This window comes from Ictalurus furcatus, chromosome 25 (genome assembly GCF_023375685.1).
Source record: "Ictalurus furcatus strain D&B chromosome 25, Billie_1.0, whole genome shotgun sequence".
NCBI lineage: Eukaryota > Metazoa > Chordata > Actinopteri > Siluriformes > Ictaluridae > Ictalurus > Ictalurus furcatus.
The window spans coordinates 6,090,815-6,103,985 of record NC_071279.1 but is presented as its reverse complement, the minus strand read 5'-3'; the positions used below and the strand labels follow the sequence as shown (position 1 = coordinate 6,103,985).

Below are 13,171 nucleotides of genomic sequence, written 5' to 3'. Positions count from 1 at the left end.
AATCTCATTGTGTTCATTATGCAATCATTATAGTTATATTTGTGCCAAAAGTTTAAATAAAACATTAAAAGCCACAATTTTTATGTATATATAAAATTTGCAAACGCAAGTAATGAGAATCAAATCAGAATTATTTTTTTTTAATGATTACTTCTGATTTACACTCATTTTGCTTTTTTTGTTCTATTTGCAGATTTTTGTATTTTTTGGTTGGTCTGTTTACATTTTCTTCTGGAAACACTTTTGTGCTTCTGGTAACTTTTTTTTTTGCTTCTGACTTTTGGTAAATTTTTAGGGGGTTGGGTTTTAGAGGGCGTTTACCTTAAATCTCTATTGGCCAACTGATTTTGGAGTGGGAGGTGCTCGGACATGTAGCCACGCCCATTCCATTAACGATGACGTGGTTGGAATGGAATTTCTGGATAAGACTGAAGGCCCCTGGTTTAAAGAATCAATCTAACAAGGCACAATTGGTCAACACCTGTCAGTCACATGTTCCAATATTTTTTGATCACTTGAAAAATGGGTGGATTCAAACAAAAGGTGCCATGTTCCAAGTTGTTGAACACATCTAGATGTATATCTCAGGAAATGAAAGCTGAAATTTTCATCTATGGTCTCATTCATGTTTTGATCTCAAATACAAATGTCTTCAGTGTATAGCAAAAACAATAGAATTGGCTTTGCCATTCCAATACTTTCAAAGGGGACTATATAATTATGTTAAACTAGAAATTCTTGAGTTAAATGAATGCATTCAGTTGAGCAATAGGTTTTACAAACAAACGCGAAAAAAAAAAATCAGACATTTGCACATATATGCTTTCATAAAAAATGGCATATATTTAATGAGACATTTTACATAATTATATTCCACAATTATATGCGTTACTGAAGACAGCAGTTATTCCTCACAATCCACTGACCATGAGGCATTTATACTGCCAAAGATATTTAGCAGTAATTAATTAGACCCAACAGAATAATCAGTAAAAAAAAAAAAACATGATTGAAAAAGGTATGTAGGAGGCATACAATTAGTGAATCCATTCCTTGCTTAAATGTGAAACCCTTATTAGCAAAATATAAGTCATGAACAGCTACGTAAAATTAATATACCAAAATAAAAAGCATACTCGTAACTTTCCCCAATGTGGGTCTCCCAGGAAATGATAACAGGTAATATCCATACATTAATTTAATGTTTCATTCAAATGTTATTGTATTCTTGACAATCCTCAGGTTGGGCTCAAGTGTATACTGTATCTGCAGTACCCTGAAGAGGCAAAAAAAAAAAAAAAAAAAAGGAACAGCAGTCACTTCTAAGAACGTATGCATCCATCAAATCCGAGGGATAGCTGTCCTCCCCTGTATCCTTGATTTCTGTGCAGGTACACATGAAGAAATTCAGAGAACTACAGTTTCTTTCAAATCATCTGTAGCCTCGGGAATCAAAAAGGGAATAAAAAAAAAAAAATCAAAGCTGCATTCTTATAGCAGACAAAAGTATGAAGCTGGAATACTAGTCACTACAACACATCTAAATAATCCTCCTTCTTTTATTTGTTGAGCCTCCCCTTGTGGCCCCTCCATTAACTGCAGGAGATCTTTTCCTTAGCTGCATGGGTTGTAAGACATCAGGGTTGGATAAGGCCTCCTCTATGACCACATCAGACTTTCCTCTTCTTTTCCTCCCTTTCACCACCGCTGCAGTGTCATTTTGGAAACCACTCTCAGTGACTGCTGAGGATGGAGTCAGGCTCTCATTGTTCGAGTGCTCGGACACTAGAGTTTTCTCCATCCCATTAGAGACTCTTGCTGCATCGCATTTTTCCATTCCTTTGTTTTGGTCTTGTAGATCCAAATTACCATCCTTTAACAGTTCAGTAGAGTTAGAGACTTCAGTAGAATTTGGTAGAGATGTCCTTATGTCATATTTGAGCTTTACAGCATCAGTCTTGCCAAAGGACTGCAACACAATCTTCGGCAATGAACGCTTTTCTGCAAAGGAAGCCAAATAATTTATAAAGACAGTGATCAGTGAGATCTCACTGTCAGTCAAAGGCAGACATGTTCAAAACTGCCTTTTAGAAAAGAGGAAAAATTAGGCCTGAGAGAACTCTAGACTGCTTTATTAAGTGCTACTCTGAATCAGCAATGACAAATAGTACATACTGTATACTACCCTGGTTATTAATAGTACATGGTATGTTCATATCCTAGGACACCGCCATATTCTCACACATTTTGGATAGATTGCTAATTTAAGCTAATGTCATTTTTGACTATTAAAAGTGGACATCACAGGCTGCAATATGTTGGAAAAGTGTACAGAGAACAATTTCTAAAGCTGTGACCCACCAGTACACACTAGAAAATTGTATAGTGGACAATGAAACGCCACACATCCTAAATAGCATTGCCCATGCATGGTCACACACATTTACATACTAAAATGCCCCCAAATCACCATATTTGGAAAACCTGTAATGTCATGAAACCCCCTCATAATTGTTGTCTTTTCCACTGCTATATTTAGAAATGTAATGTACTGTAATACATTATATCATAATGGATTGCTTTCATAATGCATGAGTGTTATGAAAGCATGTAAGAACCATCATTGTTCGGCTCGTGGGACATGGAAAACCGGTCACCAGTTTCTTGTAGAAACGTGCCTGTGGCTAAAAAAAAAAAATGTAGAAAGGACTTGAGTACACAGGGGGATGCTATTGATGTTGGCCTTTGCTGGGGCAAGTTGCTGGCAGAGAGCGATTAAAACTGCACTGGGCAAAAAAAAGAAGAAATAAATAATTATTGACTAACAAGCCACTCATTCTCAGCAAATAGTCCCTAAAAACACATTGCACAAAGCTACATGTGCCAAATCCTCAAGCAAGGCATCAACCCAATCAATATTTAGATAAGCCTTTTATGATTTAACTTTACATTACATCTGTGTCACCTATCTGTACCTTGCTGTGAGCACCACAGTCAGCAATTACTCTGCCAATTATGCTGACATGATTATAAGGAGCTCCCATCCCACTTAGACATTCAAGATTACACTTTTTTTTTTTTTTTAACCACTACGAGTTTATGCATACACTTGGTCAGGATCAGTTCTAAATATATGCACAACCTTGTGCCTAAGAATAACTTGATAAATCACATTCCATGCGTACACATGGGCGGTTTACACACAAAACTACGAGTACGCATGGATGATAAAGACCACTGGTTCTTCTACACGACAGGGAGCATGGGGTATTGAAAACAGCAGAACACAAACGCATTACTGTATCTGACACATACCTGTTGACTTGGGCTCTGTTGAGAAACTTTTCTGCAGAAGGGTTTTGCATACTGGAGGTAGACCAGTGAGGTTCTGTTCAATAAGTGTCCGAACTAGGTCCTCTAAAATATTTCATAGAGAAAATATACTTTTGAAGGCACAACCAGTAAGGTTGCTAAACTGGCAGTACTGCTGCAAGACAAATTTCCATAACCGACACTTAGAAAAAGGACGTCTTTCTTAAGTACTTGCTTGGTATAATAACGAAGGGTTTCCTTTTCAGGTGTAGTACATTTCCTACATGTCACAACTGAAGAGCAATATTATTTGTGTATTGTATGTCATGTTTTGTTTTCACCGGCTTGATCTTTTCCATTTTACAGAACATCATGGTGTGAATAAAACTGGTGGCATTAAAAAGCTGGCAGTGTGACAGATTTTGAAATGACCACAAACATCATATATTATGATCAAACCACATTCAGACAGTTATAGACTGTGATGATACTTTTAACACGGTACCAGAACATTTACAGGCTTTTTATTCCATATGACATAAGTGTAGTATCTCAGGAAACACTGTGAAAAATCTGGCTTTATTTGCAATGCGCTTTAACAAAAAAATATAACGAATAATAAAAAGGAATAAGTTATTTAATACGATCTTAAATTTACTTACCGCAACAATAAGTAACACAGGCTATTTAGCAAATAAAACTTAACCAAATGATACTCTGTATTTACCTGTTTTAACCGGGGGCAAGAGTCCGCTCACAGTGTGCTTGCCTGGTGAATCAGGACTTAAATGCGAGTCTAAACTCTCATCCGCAGCCACTGTAAAAATCCCATGGGCATAGTGAAGGTCACAAATTGCATCATAAGCATAATAAAATGATCACTGTTAAAATCATTTTATCATAGCAAGGGCTCAGAGAATGGCTGCAATGATAATCATAACTAATAATGATTTGGTTTCGAAAATGGCTGAGTAATTGAATTAAGCAGTTTTAATGCATTTTCATTTTAAACTGAAAGCAGCCATTTCTTTCATTCTGTACATTTTACACCTCTACAGTCAGCTCCAGGACTATTAGCACCCTTAGTAAAGACGGGATAAATTTTGTAAAGATCTCAAATAAATAAGAGAGATTTAACCTTTAACTGAAATAGTTCTTAACAAAACCATATCAGAATTATTGGCCTGCATTTAGTACTTGTGTTATCTCCCTTAGCCAATATAACAGCAAAGAGTCTTCTCCTATTATTCCTGATGAGGCTGGAGAATAGAGTAATTAATCTGAGACTCCACAATATAAAATCTCTCCAGATCCTCAAGGGTCCTAGGTCCTCTCTTGTTTGTGAGCTCTCCTTTTCAGCTTAGCTCACAGGTTTTCAGTGCGGTTTCGGTAAGTTGACTGGAATGGCCATGTCAAAAGCTTTTTTGTATGGATCCAACTATGAACTAGGTGTACCTTCTTGGCAGAGGTAGCCAGATGTTAATTTCATTTACAATCTCCTGTTAAATTATGGAGATTGTTCATGACACCATGTTCCCAGGGCCTTTGGAGGAACAAAAACATTACAGATCCTCCACCATACTTAACAGGGATCAGGTAATTTTCTGTATAACAATCTATATGCTAAACCCACCTTGCAGAAAAGCTCTATTTTATTGACTTATCTGACCACATAACATGATTCCAGTCAAAGTGCTTATGTTTGTTGGTAGATGAAAGCAAAGGCTTTCTTCTTCCTTCCAAATAGTTTGCTAATTGTAGATTTGGAGACTTGGTAAATACTACCAGCCAAAATGCTACCATCTTTGCCAAATCTCCAACAATGACCCCTGGTGAAATTTTTGCCTCTCTAACCATCCTCTGCACTTTGTGTGGGGGCAAAAAACACTTGGTTAATTACAGCTCTGGTTATTTTAAACTTCGTTTAAACTTCTTAATTATTGCCCTAACAGTGCATATGGGCTTTTTCAGGCATGTAGCCATTTTCATAGCAATTGCCTGATTTATAAAAAGGTCAACACATCTTTGTCCTATTTATTTTTGAGAGGCCCTTATTTTCTGTTTGGGGTTCCTGAGATTAAAGAGCCTCTAACAGCTTAAAATTTTTTTAATTAGCTTACTACTTACTGACTTTTCCTAATTTTTGACACATTTTCAACAACATTCAAGAAGATTGTATTAGCATTATGTTCCAGACACCTCCTATAGAAATTTAAACATGATTTCTGTTTCTGTTCGTGTTAAACGGTCAGCTTTTGAGGCTCAACTCCAATAGAAAATGTCAATTTTGAGATCACAAACAAAATTCTGGCAGGAGCATTGTCAAATGTGAAGCAAATCTTTGGAATAAATTTTCTGCAAAGCCTCGACATATCCTATATTTTTTAAATTCCAGATTTATATGCCTTTAAACTCTGGCCTACTGCATGCCAAAAAGCTAACCGTGCATCACGCACATCTGTGGTGCTGTGCGTCCACCAACCTTCAGGTGAACACTGACTGGCTTTGCAAGGAGCAGTCTGGTTGCATACCCAGAAACGTTTAATTTTCTTCTGTGGGTTTCAGAGTAATACTGTTTCCAAATACATCTCTAGTGTGAGAAATAAAATTTACCCATATTACATCCAGTATTTACTCTTCTATAGGCTAAAAACAAAAACAAACAAAAAAAAAAACATGATTTTGCTCCCCAAAATATTCGCTTAAAAAAATAAATAAATAACTAAATCTGACACAACAGACTGCAACAGAAACTAATGAAAAACACGGTGTAAAAATCGAATGCCTTCAGTACCATAATAAGCCACTCGTTGCCCTAAAATAGTCATCACTGAATCACACGTAGCTCCTGGAGATTTATATGGAGATGGAAGAATGTCTCAGTCAGTGAATGGAGCAAACCATGTGTTGTCCAAAAAAAAAAATAAGAAAAAAAAAAACAACAAAAAACTGTTGTAGGGAAGACATCCTATCAAAATATTTCTCTGGCTCTATACACACTGTGGTCAATTCTGGATGCTAACCCCAGAAACGGTGAATGCAATGAAATGTATAATACTAACCTGAAGGCTGTCGTAAGGCCTTTTTGGACCTTTTACGTATATAATTAGGGGCTTTCCAGCGTCCAAGACGAGGTGGGAGTCTGTTGCCTTCACTGTCTAGCCGTCGAAGGTTTACTACAGGACCTGGAACTGAGGTTTGCAGAATGTTTTGGGACCCAAACTGCTTTTGCTGTTCATGGTTTTCCCCAGAACTTGCCTTGTCTCCAAGCTCTGTCTTTTCTGTTTAAATGAGAAAGAAGAGATCTGTTAACCTTCTACACGCTGGGAACCAAGTTAACACTTCTCGGCTAAAAAGTTTATGTTTTATAATATTATTTTAGTATGAAATCTGTAGGGTTGTCACGATACCATAAACATATCTTACGATACTATACCAACTGAAGTATCATGATACCATGCAATACTGTGTTAATTCATAATTCAAATCTACAAAATGAACCAAATTTACAGAAAAAATAGATATAAATGAAAAACAGACAAACCAGATTTTCATCTCAATACTTAATTAATGAGAATGAATGGCTTTTGGAAAAACTCACGAACAATCATACAACTGGCAAGCAACTAATTCAATAAAAACAAAAACACAACCAATTTATAAATGGTGACTTCTCCAGTCATGCTGGACTAAATTTCCATTTCCCAGGCATTGCTTCGTCTTCACCATAACGTCAAGGTGAGTGACAGGAACACTGTTGCCAACATCTTGCAATGGAAAGTTACTACATGTTGCAAGATGATGCACTAATTAACATAATGAAATGTCATCACTTTGTATGGGTCTCTTGTATTCTGCCTAGTGTCAGGCCTTTAGACCTGTTTGCATCTTTCCTACTTTCTGTTCTCACATACTGTATTTTAATACAGCCGAATTCCCAATAAAGCTGTTCTCATTTACATCTTTTCAGTTTCTGGAGGATGATATAGGGACTAAAACATGGTAACCAGTCATCACTTCCAAGTCATTTCAAAGCTGCTGCTCTGCACTGCTACAACGGCTGTGCTGTGATTTCGGCTATATTTACAGGTAAAATGATCAGTCAGAGAGAAAATTAGAAACAAATGAATCTGCTGCGCCACTCACTGAACAGAGTAGCCGCAGAGAGAGAGAGACAGAGAGAGAGAGAGAGAGAGAGAGAGAGAGAGAGGGTGGAGGGAGAGACAGTGAGAAGGGTGTACCTGCCGCGGGAAAGCAGGACCTCACACTCGTGAGGCAGTACTGGCCGCTCTCTTCTATGGAAAGTAGCGAAGGTTTGCCCAAAAAGTCACTAGATTTGTCACTAGGTGCTTTTTTTTGAGGGAGAAAAGGGTTAAAGGGGTGTGAGAAGTGGACTGGAGCAGTGTCTGTTAAAATGAGTGAGTGAATAGCTGGAGGAGGAGGGGGCTGCAGTGGGGAGTCACATTTTAAGTGAAAGGATTATATTCGTGCTCTATGGAAAAAATAACAACTTTAAAGTTATTTAGCGATTTCGTATTTATTGACTTTTTATAATTCAAGCACCACTAGGTTCAAGGTTTTCCAGTACTCAAACTTCAAAAAGCCAAATTCAACTACTTCAAGCACCTTGTACGAACCCTGATTTTATTATTTACACACAGCGTTAGCATAACGTTAGCTAGCTTGGTAACAAACAGGAAATCTTTAAAGACTAAAGTAAATAATTTAGATTAAATGAAGTGTCACTAACCTTTGTGTATTCTGCAAAAGCAGTGAGATGCGACGTTTTAGTGCAAATAGTTTTAACTTTGGTTGCTTTGGATAAAAGCGTCTGCTAAGTGAATAAATGTAAATGTAATTGTAACTGCCGCACATACAACATTACTTACAGTACTACCGTATTGATGAGACTACCGTTTAAAAAAAAAAAAAAAAACACGGTGGCTGGGCGGTATTTTGAAGCTTTAGTATCGTGATACTACCGTTGTACCGGTATACCATACAACTCTAGAACCCTAGAAAAGTGTCATTGGTAATTGGTGTGTCTAAAGGAAGGTATGTAATAGTAGCTTTTGTATAACAGACAATTGTGTGGTCCCAGACTTCATAGTGCTGCATGACACAGCACAAACACAACTGACGTCAAGAAAAGACTGCTGATATCTCATGAAGTGATGTTGCTACATATCTTACCAGATAATTCTACAATCTTGTTGAGAAAAGCTGACCGTCTCTGAAATAAGGCTTTTTTCTTCTCCTCTAAGCAATGGCTCCGGTCCTCGAGAGCCCGAATCATAAGTCGAGCCTGCAACCAAGCCAGGGTACACCTTATTAGATTAATTACTCAACAGGAGGCTACTCATGAGATCACCTTAAAAACAGGGCTCCTCAAACTTTTTGGATTAAACCCTTTCAATTTAAGAGTCAAGTCAAATAGAGTAATACATACAAGAACTCAATAATAAATAGAATGTCTTTGATAATGGTTGTGATTTCCAACTCTAAATTTTCTAAAACTACATTTTTTAAATTATTATTATTATTTATTTTTTAAAATCACCGACCCCTGGCTATGCTTCCTGGGCACCACTTTGAGGCTTAGAACATAAATCCCCTAATCAAAATGTAAGTACAAAGACTCTCAAAAGCAGTCAGTTGTATAGCAATATGTTAACAACTCAGTAAATTACTGATTTAACCCCCTTTATATCACTGCCAATATCACAGCCAAACATCAGTGCATGTTACTAACCTGATTGAGAATGTCGTGCCTGCACAGTCTGACTCGTTCATCAACATTCAGTGCTTTTTTCAGCGCAACAAAGTACTGACGCATTTCATCTCGGCGAACACGCTCTTTTTCAGTGTGATTTAATCGTTTTTCTAGCTCCTGCATTGGCACGGATCCTGCTGTGCCAATAATGCTCGCAAGGTGCTTAACCTGTGTAAAAAAAAAAAAAAGAAAACAAAAAGAAAAGGGGAGGGAAAAAGAAAAAAAAAGGATATAAATTGCAATTTATTAATATTAATCCCATTGTAATATGTGAATTATCCAGCAGTGGTATTAAAAGTCTAATTATTAGAAACAACTGACAGCTAAAACTTAGAAATACATTAACTTGGCTTGAGGTTCTTTTGTATAGGTAATCTTACCTTTTTTCTCAATTTAGCTGCTCTCTTTGCATTCCTGTGTGAATAATGCACATTGATCAGTTATAAAGCACCACAGAGCATTTGCATAAAATTGGAAAAATAGGAGCTGTAATAAAATGTTTCACTCCACTACAGACCATGATTGGGCTAAAGATTTCTGCTATTGATTTGCCATATTATTCATAATTCATTTAGGAATTTTTTTTTTTAATATTTGCCAGCTGCCAGAAGAAACAACACAAATCGAGTAGATACTGAGGTCTTACAATTTATGCCTGGTTTCATCTTTTATCATGTCTATAATCCATTTTCCATCATTGTCCTCAAACGACTCAACGTCAACGTCGTCTTCATTAGATATGTCCGCCTAGGATTCGAAAACAATTTCAGCAATAAAAATATACTAGATTTTCTTGCAGTTCTTACAATTTATATATTAAAACTATTTGTAAAAAAATATATACAGTATTATTAAAACTGGGCCACTTACACAATCATCTGTTGTTTCAGTGTCACTAGTGGAATTATTACTGGACTCCTCTTCATCACTATTTGAGTCCTCCTCACCATAATCACTTGAACTGTCCTCATCTCGGTCAAACTCGTCACTTTGATCTTCCTCTGCACTCAAGTTCACCACATCCACGGTAATTTCTTCGTCACACAGCTCTCCTACTGCCGTCTTCAGCCGATTGCTCCTATGCTCCGCTTCATCTTTTCCCTCTCTTAAATCCTGTTTATTTCTTTTGAATGTCTTAGTACAATTGTCTGACAGGTTGCCAAAATCATCCGAAAGCTCCGGGGATGATTTATGGACATTATGAGAAAAAGGCGAAACGTTTTTCAGGCCGGTTTTCTGACACAAGGAGGCCGTGTTTAGCAGATGTGCTGTAGGTGGAGAGTTCATCACAGGTGTCTGACTATTCAGTAAAGCGCATGAAGCATTACTAGCAACGTCAATATTCTCACGACTGTCTTCAGCATGCAGTGAAGCTGTAGTGTTGGGTTTCGCTGGATAATTACAAAATTCCTTATAATTAAGGATTTGAGAAATATTTTCTGAACCCAAACCTTGCTTACTTGGGTCACTGGAAAAGCCGGACACTGTTTGATGCGTATTGGGCTCTTCTTTATTGATAGGTGGTAAAATATTCTCTGAGCCAATATGCTCTTTAGCGACATCATCCATGAAAGAAGAGTCTGTCCTGGGTGAGTCACTGCATGATTCTGTTTTAATAGAAACACCGTAATTATTAGCAGAGCCAAGCCTTTGTTCCCTGATAAGAAATTTATCAAGAAGTGTATTCTCCCCTGCTTGACTGTTGTAACTTTCTATTTTACTGATGCGTACAGTGCTATTTTCAGGTAGAAGGCCTTGGTTCTTGATGTCAGGCTCATTACCAACCAAGTCTGTCTCTGTTGGTTTGTCATATGGCTCACTTTTAATGAGAACCAGGGGGCAATTTTCTTGAACCATAACTTGTTCTCTGATATTAGGGGAGCCAAAGGATATCCGAGGTGGCTCAATTGGACTAATATTTGCAGTGTTGGAGATAGCTTCATTCACGAATGGATCACAGATTTTTCCTGGGTCATTATTTGGCATGCTAGACTTCAGATGTTCATGGGCATGAGAGCTTTCAGAACATGCATCTTCTTCAGGTGGCAAACCATTTTCGTGTACGTGGGGGGTTTTTGGAGTCTGTTTTACATTAAAGTGGAGTTTATCTTCATAAAGACATTCATTACTGCTACTAAAGTCAGCTTTAACAGTTCCTGTTGTTGACTCACTGGCTTCCTCTGCAGCTTGGCTTCCAGCAGCAACATCCGAATTCTTGTTCAGCTCTTTATTCAAATCTTCAGTCTCCTCTTCATCAGCAGAGTCTATCCACAAAATTCGCTCTGCTCCGTTGGGTGGCCAATCATCCGCTTCGTTAGGTTCTGAATCAATGACATCACTTTTGTGTACAATCTCAGCACCTTCAGGTACCCAATCATACTTGCCTGGACTCACTGTATTTACTGACTCAGAGAAGTGTTCCACAGACTCATCTTTAATAACACCTTCTGAGGGAAAGCCATGGTTGCTCTGGCTTAAGCCAGCTGTAGCTCCCTGTACAGAGTTACAATTTGATGTTTCGGAAGGAAGTGGTTTTGTAATGCTGTCTGAGACCTGACTGTTTTGTTCAAGACTCGGGGAGCAACTCTGTAAGAGAGATTTTTTCAGATTTTCATCATTCCGTGGGATTTCGGCAGGATGAGAAGCAGCTGAAGTGACATTTGCAGGAACAGCTGGCACAGCAGGGTGAACGAGTTTTATCAAGGTGAAACCTCCAGGAAGCACCAAAGTAGAAGGACTGTCAACAGAGGGTTCAAGAGGCTTATCACCATGCTCAGATCCTACAGGCTTCCCCTCACTATTAGGGGGACATATTCGGAAAGAGAATGTCCCTGTTTTACCCGGGAAACTTGACTGTAAATGAAACGCTGGCATGCCATTGGCAATGTTCATGCCACTCTTTGCTGACAGAGAAAACACTTTGGGTGCGATGACTGGGAAAGGCTTGGGTAACAATGTTGTAAGCGGAGTAGAGTTTAAAGGCTTCTGAAGAGATCTGGTGTCTGCTGGCAGAGAAGTATTATAAGCTGTTTGCATAACCTTTGAAGTGGCACCTATACAGCCATTGCAGGAAAAGAGATACACACAAGCATATTTTGAGAAACAGTAAAAAGAACACAACCACAATGGCAATTTATACCTTTGTTACACCATAGGAATAACACTTCTGCCAAGCGGAGTGAAGCCATAGCTTCCATTAAACTCGCACCGAATCTTAATCAGCTACACTCTTTAGTAACATATCAAATATATAAATTATACTTAGTGACATTTTAACAGACCTCCTAACTACAAAATGGTTAGTTAAAAATGCAGTAGGGTTCTATACGGGTTATGTAACGAGTAACGGTTAATACCGTTTGCCCTTCCCATGTAAATCTTTATATCCACTGCCTAATTTCTAATGTTTCAAAGTTTAAAAAAATACTATACAACTGAAAGCATGAAAGCACACCAACCTTCAATGGCAGAACCGGGTGGTGGCTGAACAAGAGGCCCAGGGCTGATGGGCTGGAGTTGGATCATTTGGCCATTGTACTGACACAAAAAGTTCGACCCTTGCATTCCTGGTGCAGCCTGCAGAACCACTTGTTGGCCAGGTGGGAGGGTGGAACTAGTAACAGTTTCTGCTGAAGGAACAGCTGCAGAGTTGGAAGGTGTTAATGACACAAGAAGAAATCGGGTGCCATCAGGCACAGTGGGGGATTTGCAAAGGTCTGGGCCTAGAGGGATAACAGAAACAGCATCCTTAAAAGATTCTGTGTGTTCTATAGGCAAAAGACCTATGATTTATGAGCAACGTGAATACTTAATACTGGACAATACTGTCTTAATTGCAAGCAGTAAGGCCACTGTATATTTTGCAGTAGGGGGAGATTTACAGATTACTTATGCTGAGAACATGGCCCATCCAGTGGGCAACTATCTAACTTGATTAGTCCATACATCAAACCATACTAAATAAGCATTAATAAGACCAAAAGGTTAGCAGACATTCTAGAAAAGTCAAGTAAAGCAAACATAGTACTGGGAGTCAGTTTATGTCCTTCTAATAAAGGTTTTCATGCAGTGGTTCAAATGATTTCA

General features: G+C 38.1%; 1 protein-coding gene across 3 annotated transcripts in view; it reads right to left on the bottom strand.

Moving 5' to 3' along the window:
* Positions 1–416: 416 nt before the first annotated feature.
* magl (MAX dimerization protein MGA-like) overlaps positions 417–13,171 on the bottom strand; it is a 28,147-nt gene continuing 15,392 nt past the window's right edge. Inside the window, exons 16-26 of one of the 3 annotated variants that reach the window (XM_053614238.1) lie at positions 12,544–12,807; positions 9,956–12,138; positions 9,732–9,832; positions 9,466–9,499; positions 9,065–9,253; positions 8,506–8,617; positions 6,375–6,593; positions 6,107–6,160; positions 4,040–4,129; positions 3,316–3,417; positions 417–2,001 (exon numbers count right to left, since the gene is read on the bottom strand). In XM_053614238.1, the coding sequence (XP_053470213.1) occupies positions 1,541–2,001; positions 3,316–3,417; positions 4,040–4,129; positions 6,107–6,160; positions 6,375–6,593; positions 8,506–8,617; positions 9,065–9,253; positions 9,466–9,499; positions 9,732–9,832; positions 9,956–12,138; positions 12,544–12,807 (3,809 nt within the window). In that variant the 3' untranslated portion in view covers positions 417–1,540. The remainder of the gene's footprint in view (positions 2,002–3,315; positions 3,418–4,039; positions 4,130–6,106; positions 6,161–6,374; positions 6,594–8,505; positions 8,618–9,064; positions 9,254–9,465; positions 9,500–9,731; positions 9,833–9,955; positions 12,139–12,543; positions 12,808–13,171) is intronic. The other 2 variants (XM_053614239.1, XM_053614240.1) reach the window with 2 other exon arrangements.